The 25,312-nt window shown below is 44.0% G+C and overlaps 1 protein-coding gene across 1 annotated transcript in view; it reads left to right on the top strand.

Annotated features, from left to right (window-relative positions):
- The window catches only part of LRRC7 (leucine rich repeat containing 7), a 3,010,809-nt gene that overhangs the window by 1,484,442 nt on the left and 1,501,055 nt on the right, over nucleotides 1-25,312 (top strand). Inside the window, exon 8 of the mRNA XM_069641926.1 lies at nucleotides 21,882-21,971. Within this exon, the coding sequence (XP_069498027.1) occupies nucleotides 21,882-21,971 (90 nt within the window). The remainder of the gene's footprint in view (nucleotides 1-21,881; nucleotides 21,972-25,312) is intronic.

Raw genomic sequence — 25,312 nt, 5'->3', positions numbered from 1 at the left:
GGCTGGATTAAGAGATGTGAATTTATTGAGCGCAGACTTCTCAAAGGCTTTGCGTGAGGGATTCATCTTTCTTGGTAGAGAGATGCAACTGAGTGAAGACATTTAAAGGTCAGGGACAAGGTCTTGGATCTCACTCTCTCCTTAATCAGCAGCCAATGGAGTTCTCTCCTTCAGTCAGAAAGGTGGTCACATTTAGCGAGGCCAAAAACAGCCCTAACTGCGCTGTTCTGCATAGTCTGTAGGGTGTTTGAAGTTATTTTTGGAGGTACCAATCATTGAAGCATATATCCCCTTGGAGTTTACCTCCAGAGTGATAGGGGCCTCCTTCTGGGTGAATAAGATATCCAGTGTTTCGTTAGTTTGTTTAAAGTGTATGGGATGGAAATAGGTTTAGACACAGGACCGTGGTCATTTTAATGTTTGGATATCCTGGCTGGGTCCTTAGTATTTTTGTTGCTGTAGGGCAACTCCTCATAGTAAATAGGGAAATATAGGCTTTTCTTTTCTAAATAAATGTTTACACCAACCAACATGCCACCTATGTGTCAGACTCTTACTTCTGCATCCATACAGTGCCCATGTCAAAATTATAAGATTGGGGGTTGTTTTGGCTTTCTCTTAGACGGACTATGTTGGATCCAGAGCTACATGGCCAGTGGTTTAGGATGTGAAGCCTGTTTTTCTCCTCTTTGTGTACAGATGAATGATTCTGTAGAGGAACAGTTGGACACATTTTCCTTAACACCCACCCCCTCACCTCTGTCATACTGGAACAGCAAACGAAGGACCCTTTGTGAGGCTCCATGTGTAATTCCTATACCGCATCGAGTGTATGAGAGATGATATGCACTTAGACAACCATATCAAATGTACCCTCGCACTGAAAGTGTGGACGGATGCCAAATGGAAGGATGCCAGCATGTCCCATTGGACACCATTGAGCGCTGAGTGAAATCTGATGAGGGCATAGTGTTATCATAAAGGAGATATACAAGGCCATACTGAAAATATATGAACATTCTTAAGAGTGACGATGTAACTGAAGTGATAAGAGAAACATGTATGAAATGATAAAATAATCATGAATGAAAAAGAAGACTAGGACAGCCATAGTTGGAAAATGGGCCCCGGCTCGTGTACATATTCAGTTCAACTACCTCAGAACAGGGTTGCAGAGTCAGGAGACACTGGAAGAACAGCTTTGTGTGCAAAAGAAAGAGGAGTCTATATTAGGTTGGGATTAAGGATGCCATTTTTAAGGAATAGCTGCAAAGCACAAAGGGAGGCAGACGGATAAGCCATGGACAAGACATATTTCTCTTAGATTAAATGAGAAGCAAACATCTGCAAGAGCCAAGTATTGGACAATTAAAAGAGTATGCATTCTATACAAGGTAGAGTGAGCAAGTGTCTAGAGGCCAAGAGGAGCAATATCAATAGGATAATTAAATCAAATAATGGTAAATAAGTGGCTGAAATGGACAAATTCGTGGTCTCTTCACATGTGACTCAGAAGTCGGAACAAGGACTATTCATTAAGCCTCTGATGCAGCTAGTGATGTGCTTATACTCCCTCAAATGTTCTAGAACAGAGAGCCGGCTACAAGGTCAACTACAGACAGGAAGCTTTGGCTCATGGTCAGACTGATGAGAGATGATGGACTGATTGGGAAAGTAGGAAGTACTTGAATCGGACGGGATTGAAGCACCTGGGTTTCGGTTTCCTTGTTTTATTTTTTTTATTTTTTGTTTTAATTGTACAAAACAATTTTTACAAAAAAAGATTAGATGAACTACTGCAGAAGAAGTTACGTAAGAAAGAAAATGGAAAAGGAGACCAAAAAGATTCAAAACGAAGAAAGGGAAGAAGAAGAAGAAGAAAAAGTTGAAGAAGAAGAAGGAGGAGGAGGAGTGGGGGAAAGGTAGGGGAAAAGCCTGGCAAGAAAGTTGAACATTTCCTTCGATTGATCCTTCAACTTTGAGGGGTTGCGGGAGTTGCGGTTACTGGAGGCCAAGATGTTCATGTTGCCCACCACAGCAATAACCCAACTGTTTTTTTCCCCACTCAATAGGCGTGCCCACCAATCGTCCTCGCTGTAAACTTGGAGGTCCTTGAAGAAATGGCCTAGCCAGATGTCTTTTCTTCTCCAGACCCAAACATTCAAGTAGCAGATGCCTTCTCTTCTCTACTTGAGTGGAGGGAGGGCAGAATCTGCATTTGTTTGATGCAGCTTTCCCTCTGATTGCTAACATTTCATTTGTGTTAACTAGATTCAATCAGATCTGCAGGAAGGCTTGCCGTGTTCATTGATCGGGGCATTTGACTAAATATGGAACCATCTCATTTAGTTTTTTGGGGTTCCGTGGGAGATCAGCGAGCAGTTTACATTGGTCTGCTAAATTGCCGGTCTCAATCCAGTCCAATTCTAGTAGTTTTACATTTATCTTTGTAGGGTTGGATATCAGATCCTCTTCTGTGCTACCAATTTTCTCTAGCAGCAGGCAGTTCTGAGACTTCCATGTAAGTAGCATCCCATTTTCTTCATTCTCCATTTCTTTTTTAATGATTTTCAAAATGGGTTTTGCTGATGGATCTATTACTTTTCTGAATAACATCAAGGTGTTTCGTTCCACCAGGGCTTTCATTGAATTTAGGCTTAATTCTCTTCTTATCGCCATCATAGGCGTGGAATTTAGCAAGTTTAAAAATTTCTGCCAAAAATGGTCTTCAAGTTTTGACCATAAGTTTGCTGGCAGTGCAGGAATTGCTTCTACGCCGTAAGTTACTGTTGGCACAACTTTGGTCTTATGGAAGTTTACAATAGGAAGAATTGAGAAACGCCCGAACTTTCGATTTATCATTTTTGACTGACTCAGGGATTTGAGTTTACCGAACAGATGGTCCTGCATCGGGAGTTCGACCCGGCTATTGTTCAGTATAATTCCTAAATATTTAAAGCTTGTTACTTTCTCAAGTTGTGTTCCATCTACAGTCAGCTTGATTTTGTTTTGCGTTTCCTCCTTTTTCAAAAGACGTTACTTTTGTTTTTGATTTGTTTAGTTCTAATTTGTTCTTTGCCAGGTAAGCAAGGAGGTTGGTCAGCTGCCTCTGCAAGACCACTTGCATCTGATCTATTAAAATAATATTGTCAGCATAGATCACTCTAGGAATGTTCTCGTTTCCCAATTATGGAGGAAAGGATCTGATCGAAGTCTGGGTATCTATGAAATCCGATGTGTATAAGATGTAAAGCGCAGGAGCCAGGGGGCAGCCCTCTTTTACCCCCCGGCAGTTGGAATTTCTCTTGATAGATCTTCTGCTCTGTTAAATCTCACCTTTATTGATGTTTCTGAGTACAATGCTCTTATTGGAACCATGATTGAGCTTGGGCAGTTTCGATTTTCCATCCTTTCCCACAGGATTTCCCAGTCTACCTGGTCAAAGGCTTGTACCAAGTCAATGAATATTAAGTGGAGCCGTGGTTTTCCTTCTTTTACTTTAGCTTTCAATGCACTTAGTAACAGAATGTTGACCGTTGTGCCCAGACCTCTAACGAAACCTGTTTGTAAATGATCGAAAAGTTCTGTTTGGTTTATCCAACCTTGCAGGTTGTCCAGGGCTAGTGAGCTGAAGATTTTACCTATTGTATCAAGCAGTACAATTGGGTGGTACTGACGTGGATCAGCTTTGTCGCCTGTTTTAAAAATTGGCACAATGTGGGCCTTTCTGCATGATGTTGGAATGTCTCTGGCCTTTACTACTTCCTTGAAAATTGTGCTAATAAGGGGAGCCCAAGACTCTGAATGTCTCTTCAATTCCAGGTACGTGATTCCATCTAGGCCTGTGGCCTGCAAATTGTTCATTTGTTTTTATCTTTGATTCAATTTCCTCTATAGCACATGTGATCCTCCATTTTCCTTTTTTTTCAGAATTAGTATTGATGGCGGTGACTTCAGATTTATTCAGTTCCTTAAAGTGCGCTGCCCACCTTCCTTCTCCCACACCGTTTTGCTGCCTCCCACTATATTCCCCTCCGGTTTCTCGAATCATTGACCAGAAATCTCTAGATTTTTGTCCCAGACAATACACAAAGCATGTTTTCAGAGTCCTTTTGGTATAATATTTACCTATGCTTTCGTACCCATGCTCTGTAGCTTTGCATTTCCTGCTTCAACTTTCCATGAACGTTGGATCACTTCTCTTTTTGGCTTGTCTTTTGAGCATTCTAACTTTTCATCTTTTTGCTACTAATGGGCATTATACACATGTGCTTTTGGTTTTTGAGGCTCCATTCCTTTTTTCTTACTCAGTTTAAACATTTCTAGCAAAGGGTGATAGAGCTCTATTGTTTGTAGATTTGCACCCTTCTTCAACTGGGACTGATAATTTTCTGTTAGCTTTTGAATATCTTTTTCATTTAAACGCAGTCAAGTGTTTCCATTGTGTAACTCCAGGTCTAATGTCATTTTTTCTAGCAGTTTCTGGATGGATTGCCACCCAGTTAGCAGCAAGTTATGATCGCTATTTAGCGTCCTTATGACTTCGAACTTGTCAATCAGTAGCAACAGTTCCCTTGAAACAAACGTATGGTCAATCGTCATCCCTTGACCATTACGTTCCCAAGACAGGAATTTGAAGCTCTGTTGGTGACTTATACTATGGAGATTATGAAGATCAAACGCCTCCATTAGTCGTGTCCATTTTCTTCCCCTTTTGTATGAGGGTAAGTTCTTCAACCTTACTTTCAAAGGCTTCTCTTTCTCTTCGCATATTGCATTCAAGTCGCCGGTGACAATGGTGTAGTACATTTTTTGGGTTGAATTTGAGTCTTCCAGGATTTTTCCTATTGATTGTATGTAGGCATTGCAGTTGGTTGCAGCAGGATTCCAATAGGAATCGATTAATAAAATCGAAGATGTTACCTGTTCTCCTTTTATATTCCATTTCAGCCATTCAATGAGGACTGCTTGGGTCAGGGCTGTTGACACTAGTGTTGATTTTAAAGATAACCCGCTTCCCAAATGGATGGCTGTCAATAGGCCTGCTGACGGGCCCTTTGGGTCCTTTTATGGCTCAGGAGAATGCGATTTCATAGCCGTCCATACTTGGTTTTGTCCTCAGCCAGGTCTCTTGGAGACACAAGATGTCATGGTCTCCAAGATTCACGTCTGAGGTCCCTGTAAGATGTCCGAAACCATGGATGTTACATGAGCCCATCACTATTTGATCCTTCCGCCTCAAGTAGGTCCTGATAGGGCTGACAGTCAGGTTGAGGCTTTCCAAATCCTGTTTTGGTAGCTAAGTCGAGGGCTTCTTCTGGTGGGCCTTAGAGACCGAAGTCCAATTTCTTGGATCAGTCGTTCAATTTTTTTATCTCCAATCCCCATCTCTTACTGAATGTGACTGGCTTTGTTCTTCCTTTGTCGTCACTTTCTTGTACCGTCCTTCTACTTGAGTAAGGACCTTTCAGGTGTCTGTTACGATCAGTGTAGATACTCTTGCCTTCTTCATCTCTATTTGCATATTGTCTGTATTTGTCCTCCTCCACGTTCTCATAGTCCCTTCTTTTCTGGCGTCTCTCTGCTATTTCCTTTATGTGGTTTCTTTCTGTTTTTGCATGTACCACTGGGCTGACCGCCCTAGCGTGGTCTTTTCTTGACTTTTAGACTTTGCCTTCTCAGTGCTGGTATCGGAGGTTACAAGTAAGAATTCCAAGTCTGTTTTCAGCCTCCGAGTTCTACACCCTTTTCCTGTGTTGTTGCTGTAGATAGGTCTATTAGGTCGAATCCTCATTTTGAGAAGTTTTGACTAGAATGACCTATTAAGTCTTTTGTTCTTGGTGAACATACATGCAGGTATGAACTGGCGTTTCTTCCTCCATGCATCGATTCTACAATTGTTAGATATTCAGAGCAGAGTCTGCTTAGATTTGGAATTTGGGCGCAAAATTTCATTACTGTACGTCGATTCAAAATCAAGTTGTCATTTTTGTTAATAATTCTCATTAATTTGAATGATCGAGTGTCTTGCGTTTTGACCTTGTTAACTCTCCCTTTTTCTTGATAGGGTGTTGGGGGTGGATCCCCTTTTCTTGGATGATCTACGGCATTTTCTTTCTGATAATGTTCATGTTTTACTTCCGTTTCTCTTTCTTTTAAATCCTTACATCTGTGGTCCAAGAAGCCCTTAATGACTTCTTAGGTTCCTTCAGGTTTGTCCTTTGGGGAAATCTTCGCAACTCTTTCTCTTCCCTTCTTCTTCATTCCTCTCGAGTGCTATCTTTAGGGTTTTGTGCTCCGTCTCTCATTTTCCCTCTTCAATTGCCCGTGCCCTATTTGTAATATTGGTAGGAGATGTTAATCTCTGGTGATCCTTTTGCTGTGAGCATGCCACCCTTTGGTCCCATTTTATCTTTCTTTCCAGTTCACATACTCGACCCTTATTCATTGGAGATGTTGCTTGCATTTTCAACTGAATTGGCGGAGGGGCCACTAAATCTGAATCCTCAATTGTGTATTGACTTAGATCCATTAGATCGACAGAGACGCTGTTGCCCCCCTCTAAGTCAATGGAGTTATCCTTTTCCCTTTGTTCAGATGTTTGGTTGGTGTTTTTTAAGTCCCACCTTTCTGTCTCCCCTACTTTAAGTAGGACTGCTTTTGTCACCTTATTTCCGAGTTTTCTACTACTTTGGCCGCCTCTGAAATCGAAAATTCCCGTTTTACCCGGCAATTCCCTTAAACTACCACTGAGTTTTTGTGAGAAAATGCCATAAAACAGTTGCTTTCCCATATTACAGGGCTCTCTAGATTTTCCCTCTTGCTCAGTCAGTGGCAAGGTAGTAATTTTTTGGTCTAAGGTGAAGTTAGTGGCAATTGAGCCATTTCCTCTACACTTTGCCGCACCATCACCTGACCCCTGGGCGTTTTGCTTCTGCAAGGTTTTGTGACCCTTCAGAGTGTCTTCCACCTGGGAGGATGGTTTTGATCAATTTTTTTGTTGGGCAGTTACGCCCCTCAATTGTATGCCAGTTCCCAAAACACTTTTCTCCAGGGAGACTGTGTTTGTGGGTATGACAGTTTGTGTTGACACTGATGAGACCTTGCCATTATTAGGCGAGTCCAGAGAGTCCTCCGTTTGAGTTGACATATTCATTGTCCTCCAAATTGTCAAAGTCTGGTACTTATCGCTTGATTTTATCAACACATAACCTTCTAAGAGGATTAATTTTGAATTCATTGCTGCTGTTAAGGATGTGTGGTCTTTTTCAACGTGTCACTTAACGTCTCATAAAGTTTTCAGGATGGGGTCAAAGCGATTGCTATAGTCGACATGATTGACATTAAGTCGGTCTTCTTTGATGGTGTTTCTCTCAGGGCTTGGGATGAGATTTCACTTAGTCGTCTTCCAATTGGTGTTGAGGGCATTTCCTCTGGTAACAAACTTTGATCTCCGGTTTTTTTCTTTTCGTTCTCCCTCTTTCTTTCATCCCTCTTAGATTTTGCTAAGGACCCGGGAGTCCGTAGGTCAACATATTCCATCCGACAATCAGTCTCTTTATCACCAGGGGATTCACTTAAGAAATCGTTTGGTCCTCTCTTTGACAGTTGACCAGTCCTAGGGACCCTCCCTCTTTGTGATTTCTCGTAATTCCGGTTTCTTCAGCTGTTTAGTAACCCCCACTCGCTGGTCATGTACTCCAGCCTTATGTTTTTGAAGAAAGGGAGAATCTGCGTTGTCAGTTGTTATTGCGCATTCTCAGGGGGTCCGGCGATTTGTGATGGAGTCTCGTTGTTTCCCATAATGCCATCTCTGTGATTGAGAGTCGACACTTGCACTATTTTGAGTGATTAATTTCTCTTTGTTCAAGACCAACTTTTCATGCTGGTGTGGGTTCAGGAGTGTATTTTCAGTTGTAGGATTTTCACTAATTAGAGATGGCAAATGTTGTGAGGCCGTATTGAGAATTTCAGTTCCAGCGATTAGTTCTGCGTCAGTAAGTTTGTTCTCATTTTCGGTTACAGCTGCCTCTGTCGGGTTTCTTTTTTGAAAAAAAAGTTTGAGCGAACGTGTTACTAGTTTTTGTTGTTCTATGGTGAAGGACTTAGACTTGGTCTTCTGGATTTTAATCTGTTTAGATTCCTTCTGTTTTGTTATTTGCTTCCCCTTTCTTTGCTGCACGTTGCAAACATTGTGCATATTTGGGGAAATGTTCTTTTTATTTCCTTTTTTAGAATTTTTTGCCATTTCAAATTTCTCAAGTGCACCATGTTTTTCTATAGGGGTATCCGTTATGTCCTGCTGCATTGTATTGAGACTATGATCCTGTGCAGGCAAGCTCAAATCTGCAGTGTTCTTAATTTTCTCAACCCTGTATTTGTCCATGTTCTGAAGCCCGATCACTTCCTGCAGGCCTTCGCGGACAGTCTCCCACCTTCTCCGGCGGGGACCCCCCCGATTACTCCCCTAGACTTTGCTTCGTTTGATTGAAGAGCTCCACTCCCTCTCTCCCACCGTGGATCTCTACGTCCACTACCAAATTCCTGAGGGGCACACTGAGGGGCACACTGGGAGGTGGTGTTGCACAGTGGAGCAGGCCGTAAGGGGAGGACATGCGCAGGGTCCAAATCCCTTGCTGCTCCCTCCATACAACCTCTCCTGCTATCCTGTGGAGGAGAGAATACTGCAGGGGACTTTCTCCCCATCCCCTCGCTCCCTCTCTCCGTCAGGATTTCTGTCTCAGTGCATTCACTCATCCAGGGTGCACCCCCACTCCCCCCCGCTCGGTATGTAGATGGTGTAGTTGATACGAGTAGTCATTTTTTGTAGATGCCGTTATATTAAGAGGCGTATTTCGACCAGCGTCCTTACTGGACGTGAGGGGGAAACATTATCATCATGGAGGGGCTTAAGTCTAGATTGTTGGCTTCCACCCCCCGTTCTTTCAGACCCATTGATCCGATGATACCCTTACCGGTATCGTAGAGCAGGGGGTGCTTGCTGCTGCAGGTAGAACGCCAGAAGTCACGCCTTTCCTTTCACGTCTGTTCGGCTCTGTGATCTGGTGGTGACCGCTTCTCAGGACTCTGGAGTCTTCCTTCATTACGGTGCCTCGACCCGGAGACCCGGATTCCATGGACTGTCGAAGACTGCAATTAGCCCACCAATTCACTCCACGGTCCGCTCCGCGGGAAAGACAATCTTTGAATGCCTGCTAGTGGGTCCACCCACAAACAATCACCAGTGAAGGCAGACTCAGGGCAGAGAACAGAGACTGCTGAAGACTGCAATTAGCCTGCAAATCACTCCACTCGATTTCCTTATGTGATTTCCTATATGGTAGCCGAGCTGAAAGTCCAAGGTTGGGTGAGAATGCCACCCAATCAGTGGGTATATTTGGCAACCTGCTATACAAAGTTGCATAGACCAATCCACTGCCATTTTGTTGGTTATAAACAATATTATACATATTTAAAAGTTCATTTGAGGTGTGTCTTGCAGATAAAAGACAGCCAATGACGTACTAACCCATCTACATTCTATAAGTAGATATGTTCCCTCAACCAATCCCTCCCGCTAATAAGTTTTATGGTTTACCATGTAGGATGATCTCATAGATGAGGCATATTGTGGTATAAGACCTCTGTGCTATCGAGTTTGTGTGTGAGTGTGCAAGCATTCGTCTGATGTTTGCCAGTGGACCCTGCTTTATTAAACTGAGAATAAAGTAGTACTTTACCATATTCTTTAATTATGTCCGGTTATTTGGTTTGAGATCTTTCTTGGTAATTCTGGTAATTCCGTCTAGCACAAGAGACGCTTCAAGGTGATAGAGCACAATTCGTTGAGTGGTGTTGTGCCATACCACCTGCATACTTTAGTGTGCATCAGTTTTCTTCCCCATGCTGCAGGACTTGGTATAATAAGAAGGGGGAGATGTTTGTGGTGGTGCATGATGTGTGTGCCAAGAGTGCATGATGCGTGTGTCTGGAGTGAATGTTCCCCTCTTGTGATTGTGAAGATGGCGAAGTGTTGGGTTTATTCTTGTATTCAACTGATTGTGTTTGTGCCCACCTATTACACTAGGCAGGTCTCTTGGTTAAATGTTTCTGCCTCTTGTGTGGTAGGGCCTGTGGTCAGGGTGTGCACAATCTTGACAGTGGTTTTGTGGTTGAGGTTGGCAGTCTCGAGGCCTGGGGGTGGTGGGCCTGTAATGTAGGTTGAGATTTGCAATATTTGTAGCCCATTGGATGTGGCAGGTTTGTGCTTGGTCATGGAAGGATCAAAATCCAAGAGTGACAGTCTTGGATGGGATGTGTTCGGTTTACTTGGGTTGCTTTAGGACGTTGTTATGAGATTCGGGAATGCTGGTGGGGGGTGGATTCAGCTATTGTGATACTGCCTGCGCATGTTTCAGATATGTTGGTTTTATGAAAGAAGGGAGGTGTGTTATATCTTCATACCTTGGATGCTTGGGTGAGTGATGTTGCTGAGAGAATGTCTGAATGTCACTCAGAGAATGTTGATGAGTGCCTGGAATGTATTGATCTGATTTGTGTTCCAGCTCAGGAGTTGGAATGTATTGATCTGATTTGTGTTCTAGCTCAGGCAGTTGAGCATGTAAGCCTGGGTGGTGGGTGCCAGTGGGTTCCCTTCAGTGCTCAGCCATTATCCTGAGCTACCTACTTGTGACAACTTAATAAATGGAACTTGAGTAATCTTACCTGCTGTCTCCTGGAGTCGTGTTTACAACAATGACGTATAAAGTATCATAGCGTGCTAGCATAACAAAGCCTTATGTCCAAAATAATGTGGGGGGGATGAGGATAAATAAATATACAAATGAATGAAATGAAAATGGGACTCCACCATGAATGTAGAAAGATGTGCCACATCACCTCAATAACACATCACTACCAAAGCCCCAGTTCAAGGGGTTTTAATTAAGGTTTTTGAAAGGGACTTTAAGATTTTGCCCTCGCTCTCATCTAGAGAAAACAAGACCTTCCTTAACTCAGATGTCCCTGATCCCCAGTTTAGTATCTACCGATTATCCCAACTGTCTAGTTTCTGCATTGATGTTCACGAGGGCCTAACCTGTCTCAGGGAGATCCTAGGTGTGACCTATGCTATCTTTTATTTAGTTCTAAGGGATTTTGGGGGTTGTGCCTTCCAGACACTCATGCCCTGATGTTACTCTCCCTGTGTCTCTCCCATTCTCTCCTTTCCACTCGCCACACTCCTCGCTCCAACTCCACCCACTTTCTCCCCTCTCTCTTCCTGTGTCTTCCTCGTCTGTCCATCTGATGTTTCTCGGACCCTATGCAGTCTACTTCCATCCTCCAATGTTACTTGTTTCTATTATCTCTCCTGCCTCTCTCCGCTCTCAATTCTAAAACTACTCTCCCCTTCACACTGCCTTACCATAACTCGTAATCCTGCTGTAAATCTGCAGGACCAAATGGCGGTAACGGTAAACAAGTTCTGTCTTAAACTTGTAATGGTGGATAGATCTTAACAGAACAACATTGAATAAGTACACATGCTTATACACAATCATACACCCACAGAAACACACGCACGCATATATGCAAGCACATATGCCAAAGCCACCACTCTAGCATTTTTTTAGGTATGATCTCCTGCAGTTAGTCTTGGAAAGTAAGAGTAACACGCCATGACATGTCTGCTCCATTTGGCCATAAGGCAAATATCCCTTGGCTTTCATCTAGAAGGTGATCAGACCCGCCTACATGAGTCCTATTCTGCTCTAATGAACACAGATAGCTGACAAGTAGGGCAAGTCTGATCAATTCAAAGCCTCAGGGGCTTCCAGAATATGAAATGATTACTATGATTTTGTGTATTTTATAGCACAAGCATGCTGCCTTAGAATGTGCTTTGAGTCCCTGTTGCATGCTACAAAGCCTAGGAAAAAAGCATGGTTCTGAGGGCTGCAGCCAAAAGAAGAGCTGTTAGTGCACTCTAGCGAGTGTGCTCACCTGGGTCAAAGGATCCTGAGGAGGCCTCATGTCATTAAACTCGCTTTCTGTAGACTGGGTTCTGAGGTGGCCCTGAGGACTTTTTCATGTGATGTAATGTTAATTTTAATGTTAAAGAACATTTGTACCGCGCGCTATCACCACCGGAGTGGTCTCCTGGCACTCTGGAGGGTCTGAAAAAGGAAGGGAGGGTGAATTAGTAGGAGGAAGCTGGAAAAGTGCAATGGATCAGTGATGTGCTGTTGGCAGCCTCAGCCCGGTCAGTCCGTTGGCTGGGGTGTTTGCGGGCGGTAGTCGTTGTATGCTGTTGTGCGAGTCTATGTGTGTTTTATATTTTGATGTAGTGAAGTTTGTGCGGTTTGTTGTGCTGTAGGTCTGTGGTTGTGTTTGGTTTGGCGTTTGAGAGGTGTATGCAGAAGGGGAAATTGTTAGTGGAATTGGTTAGTTGGTGGCCTCTCTATCCTCAATTGTGGCGCTGGGCTTGTGTAATCTCCCCAGACGGTGTGTGGGAGCACCCCTGCGCCTCTGTCCTTATCTGGGCCCGTTTGGCATTCAAGGTCCCTTTCACATCTGGCCCCAACCTCCACCAGCCTCCCTCACAACCCTACCTGTCCTCCCTTCCCACTCATACTGCCAGTGGACCTGCCAATGTCCACAACTCAGCTAGTGTGGTGATTGCCAATATCCCGACAATTCCACACACTGTGGTACCTGGTAGCAACTAAGGGGCGAGTGAAGATGTTGGGTGGGGTTGGCTGGGGTTATTGACTGACTCCGCCTCCATGGGTGTTGCCTGTGTTCCACTCTACCTGGCGTCACCCGTCCAGGTGCCCTGGGAGCTTCCCCGTCGGTTCTGGGGGCTGTCAGTGTCCTCTCCAGTTTTGTCATCCTTTTTCCTTTCTGTTGCTTCGGTTTTCAGTTTGAGTATGTGGTGTTGAAGAGCCAGGTTTTTAGTAGTTTCCTGAATTTTAGGTGATCTTTGGTGTTCCTTATTTCTTTTGGCATGTTGTTCCAGGTTTTTGCAGCTAAGTAGTAGAACAAGAGGCCCCCAAGTTTTTTCTCAAGGTATGGTTTTAGGTCCAGGTGGATTTCATTGCTTGACCTGAGGAGTCTCTTTGGCTTGCAGATTATTTTCTTTTGTAGGAATTCTGTTCCTTGTACACTGATTGCTCTGTGCATTATGCACATTGTTTTCAAGGTAATGCAAGGTTTTACTGGGAGCCAGTGTAGTGTTTTTAGGGCAGGAGTGATGTGGTCTCTTCCAGATAGTTTGAGGAGTAGTCTGGCTGCTGTATTTTGGATCTGTTGTAGTTTCTTCAGGAGGTATTCTGGTATTCCGAGGTAGAGGCTTTTTGCATAGTCCATTTTTGACATGATGAGGGCGACGATAGTGAGTGTTTTGTGCAGGAAGGAGAGGAAAGATAGGATTCTTCTTGCCGTGTGGAGGAGGAAAATAACATTCTTGACTGTTGCATTTATTTGTGGTTCTAAGGTTAGGGTGTTATCCATCAGGACTCCCAGAGTTTTTACTACCTTAGTTGATGATGATTGTGCAGTTCCCGTCTCTGTTGGCCACAGGATGGCTGTTTCGTTGTCTTGGTCTTTGGATATGATCATGATTTTGGCTTTCCTGGGTTGATTTTCAGGTTGTTGGCATTCATCCAGTCGAAGACTTCTTTTAGACAGTCGATTAGGATTGACTGATCGTCTTGGGTGTCTTTGATTTTGTAGATAATTTGAGTATCATCTGTGTAGTTGTAGCATGTAATGTATTTTTTGAAGATTCTGATAACTGGGTCTGGTAGATGCTGAAGTACAGTGGTGATAGTGAGGATCCTTGTGGTACTCCACAGTCGTTAACTCGTGGGGTGGATTTGAAGGGTTTGATCCATACGGTTTCTGTTCTGTCTGCTAGGAATGATTTAGTCCAGAGTAGTGCTGTGTCTGTTATGCCTATGTCTTCTAGTCTTTTAGTTAGGGTGTCATGGGTAACTGTGTCGAAGGCTGCTGAGAGGTGGAGCAGAATCAGGGCTGGGGTTGTGTTTGAGTCTGCGTTAGTTTTTATGTCGTCCCAGATGGATAGTAGTGCTGTTTTCCTTCCTCTTGTGGGTCTGAAACCAACTTGAGCTTGGTCTACCAGGTGGTGTTTTTCTATGTGTCTTTGGGTTAGTTCATATACGTAGGTTTCCAGATATTTTGCCGGGTAGGGAATGTTTGAGATCGACCTGTAGTTGGAGAGGGCTTCTACTTCACCACTTGTGTTTTTCAGAAGTGGTTTGATATGTGCTGATTTGAAGGTCCTAGGTACAGTTCCTCTTGCTAGTAATAGATTTAGAATGTTTCTGTAATATTCTGCTGGCGTTCCTTGTGCGAGGATTGATTTGTAGATGTCCGGGGGGCAGGGATCCATGGGTGATCCAGCTTTCTTGCTGTGTTTTACCAGCATTGCAAATGCCTCTACTGATATTTCAGGATAGTTTTTGAGTTTGTGTTGTGGTTCTGTGTTTTGTTCGTTTGGTTGTATGTTGTGGTTGGTTGGTTGGTCTGTTTTGTATGGTTTGTCTGATGTCATAGATTTTTTTTTTAGAAGTGGTCTGGAGGTCATTGCATAGTTTCTATAAGGGGGTTGGGGTGTTATCGCAGCCTGGTGGGTTTCTCATCTCTTTAATGATGTTAAACATTTCTTTTTGTGTGTTGGTGGCATTGGCGATTTTGTCATCATAATGCCCTCTCTTCGCCTTTTGAATTTCCTTATTTTATGCGTGGATTTGTTTCTGGAACAGTGTTTTTTTGTCTGGGTTGTATTCTTTCCTCCATTCCAGTTCCATCTTTTTGTTTTCCTTTTTCATGGTGTTTAATAGTGGGGTGAACCATTTTGCCATTGCTCTTTTTTTTGATGGGGTGAATGGTTTTTCTCGGGCAATCTTGTCAATTGTGTCTGCAATCAATTTGTGTTGTAGCTCCGCTTTCCCGTCTAGGTCAGCTAGCTCAAGTTCTGTGGTTGAGGGTTTGGTTAACTCCAGTTGTTCGAATAGGTTGCTTTCTTTGACGTGTTTCCAGTTTCTTTTTGTGGTGGTTGTGAGTTTAGGAGGTTGGATACAGAGTTGAGTAGGCAGAGTGATCACGAATGGGATGATGAGATGGTCGCTCCACAGTATTTGTATTGGTGATGCCGTGGTGATGAGTTTTTCCTTGGCGAAAATTGCGTCAAGGGTGTGTCCTGCCGAGTGTGTTGCCCCTTTGGCTAGTTGTCGTAGTTTCATGGTAGTGAATTGTTCAATCAGTGAGTTTTGGGAGTTAGCGTGATTGTCTTCAAACCAGATGTTGATGTTCCCCAGGATGATTAGGTGTTCGTGGTTGATGGCTATGTTAGTGATGGATTCTATGAAGTTGTCGACAAAGGTTGCATCATATGTCAGTGGTCTTTACACCAGGATGAATGTGATGTGGTTTTTGACTTGCTGTTAGATGTATCTGTTTTTATTTTCAGGTATCCTTTGAATGCTATTGCGATGCCTCCTCCTTTTTTGTTTTTTTGAAGGCTTATGAAGTTGGTTGGAAGGCAGCTTTGGAGTGTGATTTTGTAGTTGTCATCCAGTCATGTTTCTGTGATGAACAGGATGTCGATGCTGTTGTCATCGCGTAGGTCGAAGATCTCTGTTGAGTGTTTTGACATGGATCTTGCATTTATCAGATTGTGGTGGAGTTTGGAGGTGTGGTTTGGTTTGCACTTTCTTGTTGAGGTTGTCATCTGATCGTGTGTTGAGGTCTCCTTCCTAGTCGATCTCTTGTTGAGGAATAGGTTTCGGGTTGTCAGCGGCTTCGAAGAGTTCTTCTAGGTTCTGTCTTGGGTTTTTGTTTTCATCGGGTTTGTCTTCCAGGGGTTGTGGTTGTCGATTGGAAGTTCCTCATGCTTTGGTTATGTAAGGTGTTTTCGCATCGGGCGTGTGTTTGTTGTTCATCCTTCTTCTGCGCGCTTCTGTTAGGTTGTTTGATGTTGCTGCTTCTAGCATTGGGTTGGTTTGTTCTGGTGACCAGTTGTCAGCGAGGTATGGAGTTAGGCAGAGGGGTTTGTCTCTTCTCTCAGTGTTGGTTCGATTTTTGTCCCTGTCGGTGGGGGTGCTTTCTGTAGTTGCGGTTCTTTGTTGATGTTCCAAAGTGTTTGTTCTTTCGTCTCTTTTTGTTTCTTGGAAATAAATGCTGTGCTATGTTACACAGCACGTATACTGCGCCAGTCACTAGTGTAGTGGTCTTACAGCAACAAGGTGTGGTGTATTTATTGCTCCCTCATCGGGGGTCTCCAGGCTGCTGTCTGCTGTGAATTGGAGAAAGGAATAGGAGGAGAGTGACAGCCAAGGGGGACCAGATTTTCGACAATCATTCAATATTTTTAAACATTCAGAGGTGGGGTGAAAGAAAGTTAAGGGGTTTGTGATATTTTCAATGCATGTAGCATCCCTGCATTCTAAGCAGGACAAGGGTTCACTCATAGTTCTTCCGAGGGACAGTTTATAACCCATGACGGCAATCTGAGTACTGAAATGAGTCAGTGATTGGTTGCACGAACAACTCGCATTGCCCTCTCGTACTGGTCTGAGTCTCTGTTAGGTGGTAAAGTAACCACCCTGATGGAAAAGAATGGTTAAGATTTATAGTTCATAGCTTAGCTTTATGATGTACAGTTTATCATACATGTATAGAGGCATAGTGTTAGGGAAATGTGGATTAGCAAGTGGAGAGCTCTCTTGGGTTGATGTGGAGGATGTTTGGTAACGAAATTCGGCAGAACCGTGTCGTGAAGGTACTGAAAGCGAGAACACGAATGTTGAAGGCCTTTGGGCCAGTTACCGGAAGCCAATGCAAGGAGGGGTGAAGCACAAACCTATTGGCTCTTTTGTTGAGTTGGGAAATAGGGTTGACATGCGCAATCTGCATGCTCTGAAGAGGCAGCAGATTTATGCAGATGGAATCTGCCAAGCCAAGGCTATAATTAACCAAAGAACCCATCACCGCTTCATGTAACTCGGACAAGATGAAAGTCGCTGCCTGCTGTCATTGGCGCATTTGGAAATCTGTCTCTTTGACTAATCTGGTTCAGAGGGAATTCTAACATTTGTAACCGCGCTGGCATAGGGAATATTGTGCCCACACAGGATGGACAGAGTGAATGAGCTGTTGGGACTGTGAACCTTGTAGCCAGGTCCTAAAGTATAATGCCTTGGTTTTGGAGGCATTACGTTATAGTCCACTGGTTTTCCTACACTTGCTCTCTTCAGCTAGATGATCTGAAACGCACTCAATGGGGCCACTGACATGCAGACATGTCATCAGTGTGGGTCAAATGACATAAGCAAGCTATGGAGCTCGTGTAAGTAATTAAAACGAATTGCATAGAGGGAAAGAAACACCCTCCAAGGCAGTATCACCTCGGGGCTCCCCGCTGTTAGAACAACCATGGCCAAACACTCAAGAGAAGAGAATCGTCCATGGAATCTCACGTCGCTGAGAGGCCCAACAGAATCGGAAGTGACAGAGGACTTTGCCGCATTGTCGTTTTGAGGCAGAAACCAGATTCAGAGATGTTGAGAATTCCTTCATGTTTCTAGAAAACATTGAAGTTGAAGGTCACTCTATTCTCCAGGGATTTGGAAAGACAAATAAGAGCGTCAATGTGCCAGGAGCCTCCATAATGGCGTGATCACTGCCTGGTGTCTGTAACCCACGCACCTGAGGGACAATACTGGTGTCTATGAACTGAGTTCATATGGCTTGTGTGACCTAAATAATAGTTCTGCTACCTAAATCTGCATGATTTGTTCCGAATCTGTGAAGAGAGGGCACGATCATTCATAATAATGAACTGTTTGCCTAACGCCAAAAAGCTGCAGTGCAATGCCATACACTGTGTACCTTCGAAATACCGCACCGGCGTACTATGGCTTTAACGCTAATGCTGGAGGTAGATCTTTCACTTTATCCCTGAAACTCACAGATGTACTGTGTGGAATTACCGCTCACGGTAAATCCAGAAAAGTGGGGCAAGAGACTAAGATCCAATGCGCTCGTCAGTGGAAGGCCACAGTAATGCAATTGGAAAAGGTTCTTTTAACAATGCTCCCTGACTAGAAGCTGTCAGTTGCGGGTGGTCAACCGGCTTTTATATCCCAGTCCGCACTGATGGTTATATCACTTCTACACAAGGAGATGCTGCTATTATAAACGACCCGAATCAGGGTTGTTAATTAAGAATCATTTTCAGCCTGGAAAAAGACCTACGGTCGAAACACGTGTCAGCTGTCTCTTGTTGTGATTAAACAAACGTGTTGTATCATCAATCAAACTTAAGAGTCCTATGAGGTCCTACGGACTCCACAATTGGGTTTTACACTGCCATATCACCACTCCCAATCCTGTGGTAATGCTACTGGAAAGAGTGGTAGTAATTCCATGGATTTACCACCCACCTCATAATGAGGCTCACAGGGCCCCGCCACAGTGCAGTAGAAACGGCGGTCGAGTGGCAGTGATGGATTGCCACACCATCATACGCCTTGAATGCAGCTCAGAGTCCACATTTTTGAAAAAAGGTCCTGTGATTCACACAACAAGAAGGCCACATTAACCTATCTGCCAGGTGCTCATCTATTGAGTGCTGGACATGGTTATGCAACTATGTTTCAGTAATGTCTGATGCTATTCAGAGCTGGTGTCAGAATGCACACTTGACAATAGCACCGTATCTACCAGCACCATACTGCTATGCTTCGAGGTAAAGGTACGGAGTAACCAGCCTTCCACACTGAGCCTAATCATTCTGCTTACAGATCCCCTCCACCCCCCAAGTTCCTGCCAGGTATGGCAGCTCTGTGATCCGGGAAGTATGCTTAATGTCATAAGCATTCCAAGCGGTTGGAGAGAGGGGCTGCGGCTGATCTCTGGCTATTGCAAGCAGTACTCTCCCTGCCGCGACAGGCTGCACTTTGGCACTCCTGTCACATTGACACCGCACAAGCTCCCCATGCTTGTAGACCTGAAGGTAGCCAACCTATCACCCTCTAGATGGTTTGCCTACAACTCCCATCAGCCCTAACCAGCAGAGCCAGTGGTGTAGGGATCATCTGAGGTGTAGGGCAACACTCTTTGGGGATGTACTGTGGTGTACCAGACAGGCAAGGTTGTTGGTGGTCATGTGGCACTCACATCACCTGGGGAGGGCTGGGCTCACTTTCCAGAACTTACACAGTAGGGTATTAGTTCATGAACGTAAATTCAGATATTCCAGTAAAACCTAGAATTTTTCAAACAATCCCCCCTGGAACATTGTGCTCTAAATTGTAGCATCTGATAATAATAATTTAGCATTTATATAGCGCTACGAGCCCTCAGGTATCTGAGCGCTGCTTATTATTACCGACGGTGTATGGTGCTCATTTATCAACCTCGGAAGGATGAAAGGCTGAGTTTGGCCATGCTGGGATTCGAACCTGCGTCAGCAGGCTCTGTACGGATGTCAAAGCGAGCGCTCTACTTGCTGTGCTATCGGACCAGCTGATTGTCTTCAGAATTGCCATCTGAATCGAAGCCTCCCACTTGTACCCAGTGGGGTAAGGGGCCAGTACAGTGTGCTCGCTTGCTCACTGTCTATTCAGTGCAGGTATTTAGGCCAGGACACTAGATAAGCCCCAGCTGCCACTGGGTTTGTAGTTAGACCCGGACTCAGCATTTGTATTAGCCTTGATGTTGCTTGGTAGCTCCTTTACATTTTCACTGGATAGTGGTTCCAAGGACATACTTAAGGTCATGTTTACTAATCTGCTTTTTACTATGTTTTAGGATTTTGTATCTTAGCCACAGATGCTGTTCTTATTGTGCCTCATAATAAATTTGTATTTGTCCAACCAATGAACTTCATGATGTAAATTCTTGTCTAGTCACCCCATGTAGTAAACATTTCAAGATACCCCACCTTGCAATTAGATGGGATTTAAAATGTCACATGTTTTACCATTAGAAATATGGTCATAAAGATGTCAAACCTTAGACGTAAGCCCAACGTGGGGTTTAAACATGGCATGGTCACAAAGCCTGTCACGCAACCATACACTGATTGATTTCAGTGCTCACATGCAAGTGCCAGATCACTCTACACTGAGTCTACTGGCATGCCAACTGTCACACACTCAATCCCTAGCCCGTATTCCCTTTCTTACCTGTTTTCGCCCACTTTCCCCCGCTCTGCCGCCCTTCACTCTCGCAGCCCGAGGGCTGCATACCCGAGGCGGGGGCATAATACGCCACTCCCTAGAAAAGTCCCGGCACTGACAATGCTAGTGTGGTGACACCCTGAACATTATAACATAACCTCCCCAATTTTACTCATTCGGGACACTGAGCCCAGCAATCGCTGTACATCCCATGTGTAGGGAAACCATCAGAAACCACATTAGTAAGGCAAATTTGCCCGTCCAGCCCTCAAGTTGCTCCATATAAATTCTGAAACTGTCCGCTGGCACACTTCGGAGAGCCCCATCGTCGTACATGCAGCGAGACAGTCTGGATGCCTGTGACCAGCGGCGTCCATACATTAAAAAGTACCATTACAAGCTCGCAGTGAGAGGGCGGCGACGTGGAGCACCTGCAGGGTTCCTCATGAGGGAGGGGAAGGAGGCCAGCGCTGGGCCATTCTTGTGATGATGGCATTATGACACTTGCAACGGTCCTTAAACACCACTCATTGTGTTTCATTTCAGTTTGATGCCTACATTGTACGAAGGGGACCACTTCCATTTGCACTTAAGCGTAAAGTTCCCCTCTGCACAAATTTTAACTTTTCCATCACAAAATAAAATGTAAAAACCAAACCACAGGTATAACCGCCTTTACATTGTACTGTTCCACTATGTCGAAAAGTGTAAATGCCTCCTGAAATTGATGATTGCGGAAACATTTACAATGGATTCCTATGGAATCTGTCTGATTTTAGCAGTGGTAAGTCCAGGTGGATTCCACAGGAATCCATTGCATTAAGGCCAGCATAAAAATACATGCTGGCGGTAATGCAGATGCATTTGTCAGGCGGAGGGTGTTAAGCACACAAGCATGTTAAATCCGTCCTGCTCCCCAAAACGGCTAGACAAATTGTAGAAAATTCTTTGGATCGGCAAAAATGGTGGTAAAAGTGCACTGTCACTTTTACCACCATTTGTACACATCAGCGGGACCAGGGGAAATGGTCTGGATTGTCTGTTACCATTCTTAAGAGTTCTTGCCTGTGGTTCACGCCCATCACTCGGGTGTCAGCTGATAACTGGCTTTTATGACCGACTCGCCAGTAAAACAATAGCCACCGTAGCAATGTTAGACCACATTCCAATAGGGAATCCTACCACATTTCTAGGCTGAATGAATCGACACCCAGATGAAATCACAAAACCATGGGAACTAAAACCTGAAATATAATAATGGGAATGCATTGCAGATCGATTGGAAATATTGCTGTTGAAGGTGAAGTATTGAATCTCCTTACATGTTTGTTGCGCTTTCCCCAAAATATGACGAGCAATCTTGTGAGTATTGTGTTGTGAAAACCTGTATTCATTAATGAAAAATTGTTTGCAAGGTCCAAAGAGAGGTGAGTGCCGCTCGTAGACAGGCACGCTCTACCCAGAGGCACGAGCCTGAATGGGTTAACAACATCTGCGTCTACAAGGGAGTAAAATATAGCCTGTGCAGACTCGTGTGATGCATTTTTCGAAAGACAAAAGGGGGAGTTGGGAATGTACCGCACTTATGCGTTTTGTTCTCTGCTGAGACGTACGTTTGTGTCCTGTTTCCATGGCAACTAATACGTGAGCACTAAAACGACTACTTATTTTTAGGCTCCCAGATGGCATCACGCAGCTTCAGAACCTAACTCAGCTCTACCTAAACGATGCCTTTCTGGAGTATCTTCCAGCAAATTTTGGGAGGTAAGGCCTCACTCGTAAATTGAATGGCTCACCTTGTGGTTACACAGTTCCATCACCCTGACAGCGCTGTGAAGGAAAATCGCTGACAATCACAGATTTTGATTTGCTTGTAAACATAGGAAACTGTTTTTTGTTTAATTCAATTGCTTCATGCCACAACCACTGCACTGAGCTTATTCCAAGTTGGAGACAAGACCTGAGCACAGTAAAACAGACCGACATTGCTATCTTCGTAAGCATAGCATGGTTATTCAAAACAGCGTATTCCACTGTTTTTAAGTAAAGCATCATACTATTCCATCATACCATAAGGAAGATTGTCCAATGACTACATGACCCAGTCTTGGGATTTCCATTAATTTCTCCACCAAGTGCATTTTGGGACTTGTAGTCTTGGGTCACTTCCATTGAATAAAATGGACTTTGGTACAACAAAAGTAAAAGGAAAGACAGGATTGGAAGTGGGAGATGACATGGCAAGTGGATGCATAGCACATTCAAGATTTGATAGGCGTCCTTACCATTCGGTTTTTAGTGAGATGTCCCAATTTACTATTGGCATTGAAAGTCCATTCATGGTTTGTAGTATTGTATTGGTGGAAAAAAAGTTTACAATGATCCCTGTTTTCTAACACATTTGCTATAATGGCCTATATGCTCGAAGTGCTCAGTGCTCTAAGTCTGGTCCCCAACAGCCTCGTCCATTCCATGTTTTTAGGATGTTCATTGACTATGTAAATAACCCCTAGTCATATTCACAGAATGGCACTGCATTGTATGTGTGTAATCTAAATTATGGAGTGAATTTGGCTGTTGGAGGTCAGACTTAAAGACTCCTGATTTTAACAATGTGCAGAGGCTATGATTCTAAACGAATCCACACCACCCTAAGACTATGAATGTCAGCCTTCCCCCAAACTCCCCCCTTTTCAATTTTAATCCAGTCTCTGAATCAGAGGTCATCCAGATCATCAAAGGACTCAAACCTTCCCAATGCCACAGCGGCATTCGCCCAGCAGCTGTCATCAAGGATTGCGCTGAACTCCGGCACCATTAATCACTGCTCTTATCATTGCTTCATTCTCCATTGACTCAGTGCCAAAACCTATAAAGAATGTGTGGGTTATTTCTTTGTTAAAAAGCCGTCACTAGACCAAGACAACCCTACAAATTACTGCCCAATCACTACAGTCCCATTCCTTCTCAAAATCATAGACCCTGCAATTTACCTACAAATCCAGCAACACCTGGAAGCCAAAAACCTCTTAGTTCTGCGTCAATTCCGATTCTGCCGAGGCTATGGCACAGAATCAGCACTGCTGGACCTAAAAAATCAATTGGATGAGATCAAGGATGTGGTCCTCGTTCTGCTTGACTTGTCGGCAGCCTTCGAACTTGTTGACCACCAAATCCATTGTCAACACTTAGGATCGCCAGCCCACTTCTCCATCAAAGCCACCTTGTAGATCTCTTCTTTCCTCTTGGACAGATCCATGAGTCTTCTCCACTATTGCCTGGGCCCCTGCTTCCCTTATTACCTGCGTTGCCCCTGAAGGTTTGTGCTTCTCCCCATACACTTTACAAGATCTTTACTAAACCTTTATTCGACCTGCTAGACAGCCAGGGCATTCCTCACATGAATTAGGCCGATGACACTCAGATCCTCCTCCCTGTCACTGGCAACTACTCATCTGATTCTAACTCTCTGCACTCAGACTACCAAACCATCTAGGCCTGGATGGCCTCCCACCTCTTATGCCTTTACTATGACAATACTGAAATTTTCCTGGTTGGCTTGCAAGCATCACTCAGAAAACTAGATTGAGATGACAACGCTTTCCCTATAGAGAGCATCACAATCCCTGCATCAAGGGATGTCAAAACACTGGGCGTCTACCTAGATGCCACCCAGTCCCTCACTAGGCAGGTCAACAATATATCTTCTTCTGCTTACCACACCAAGTTAATCAACGCCTTCAGACCTTTTCTGTCCTCCGACAGCTGCCTTACTATTGTCCGCACCCTTATCTGCTCTTGACTGGATTACTGGATCCCTAAGTGGGAACACATCACAGCTGCAAGAAGAAAGGTGCACTGGGTCCCAATTTGCAAGCGCATCACTTTCAAGACATTAGTCATCACCCATAAATGCCTCTCTAAGATTGCTCCAGATACCTGGTTCAAGGATTCTGCAAAGGCCCATGGCACAGACTCATCTGCTCCACCCACACCCACCAACTCATCAACCCAAGATTCAAATTGTCTGTCCAATTGTGTATTGATGCCTAGGAACTGAATGTATGTAAAACCACTGTAACCAGCGCCTTGATTCCCCCTGGGTTAAGATTGCTTAACACATGCATAAATAAATACATTCTGGAGGAAGGCTGAGCGAGAGGGAAACACTAATCCTTTGTAGAGTATTGATATGAGACTGGAGAATATTCAGTGACCTTCTTATAACATGAGCCCTTCTGTTCCATTCAGATCAATGCAGGCAGGAGTCTGCAATGATACCATGGGCCTTCCACTCTGCTTTGCCTGAGACAGGAGAGGCCAGGCACAGGGCAAACAAGCAGAAGGACTGACCCTTCTCCAAGAGTATAGCTCTGTAAATCAGTCCTTCAGAACGCAACCTGCTTAAGAATTCTGTAGGAGGGTGAATATGACCTCAGAAAGCCTTTTGCAAGGGCGGATCCACTGTGACCAATCCGCCCAACCACAGACTAGAAGGGGATTTCTCTAATCGTTAGTGCAGTCAGTCCTCGCAAGTGGAGAAACGCATTTGTGAATCAGGCGTCTCAACAGATGTCAGAGCATTGGGCGAATACGATGGCCCAACAAACTGTAAAATTGACACGTTCAAATTGTTACATTTTGCAAGTTTATAGGTGTTTTTCCCTCAATACAAATCCACCATAGTCCATTGGCCTCTGAGTTAATGAAACTGATTCAATGTCTTTCATTGCAGCACTTACCTGAGCTCTAATGTGAGGAGTTTCAGGTTCCTGTAAATCCACCTTCATTATATATATCATTATATATAATAAAGTTAGTTGTTATTTTGTTTTGCATACAACTGATGCAGCCTTACTCATTATGTTACACATAAACAAAAAACAGGTACAGCTATTACAGTTCCGTAATTGACGCAATGCCATTTTTCTAAACTTCTGCAGTGAGATGTGTTAATTGGTTCCCATGCATTAGACCAGTGTCCCCAAGTCATTAATCACACACCTTTTATTGGCCTATCTGAAAATACTATGTTGAGATGGTACATTAGTTTAGCTTCCGAAGTCCCTTAGATGTCTTCACAAGTAGATGGGGCTTCTCTATCA

Source organism: Ambystoma mexicanum, chromosome 1q, assembly GCF_040938575.1.
Source record: "Ambystoma mexicanum isolate Mex_15411 chromosome 1q, UKY_AmexF1_1, whole genome shotgun sequence".
Lineage (NCBI taxonomy): Eukaryota > Metazoa > Chordata > Amphibia > Caudata > Ambystomatidae > Ambystoma > Ambystoma mexicanum.
Note: the sequence above shows the minus strand (reverse complement) of the source record. Positions and strands in the feature narration are given on the sequence as shown.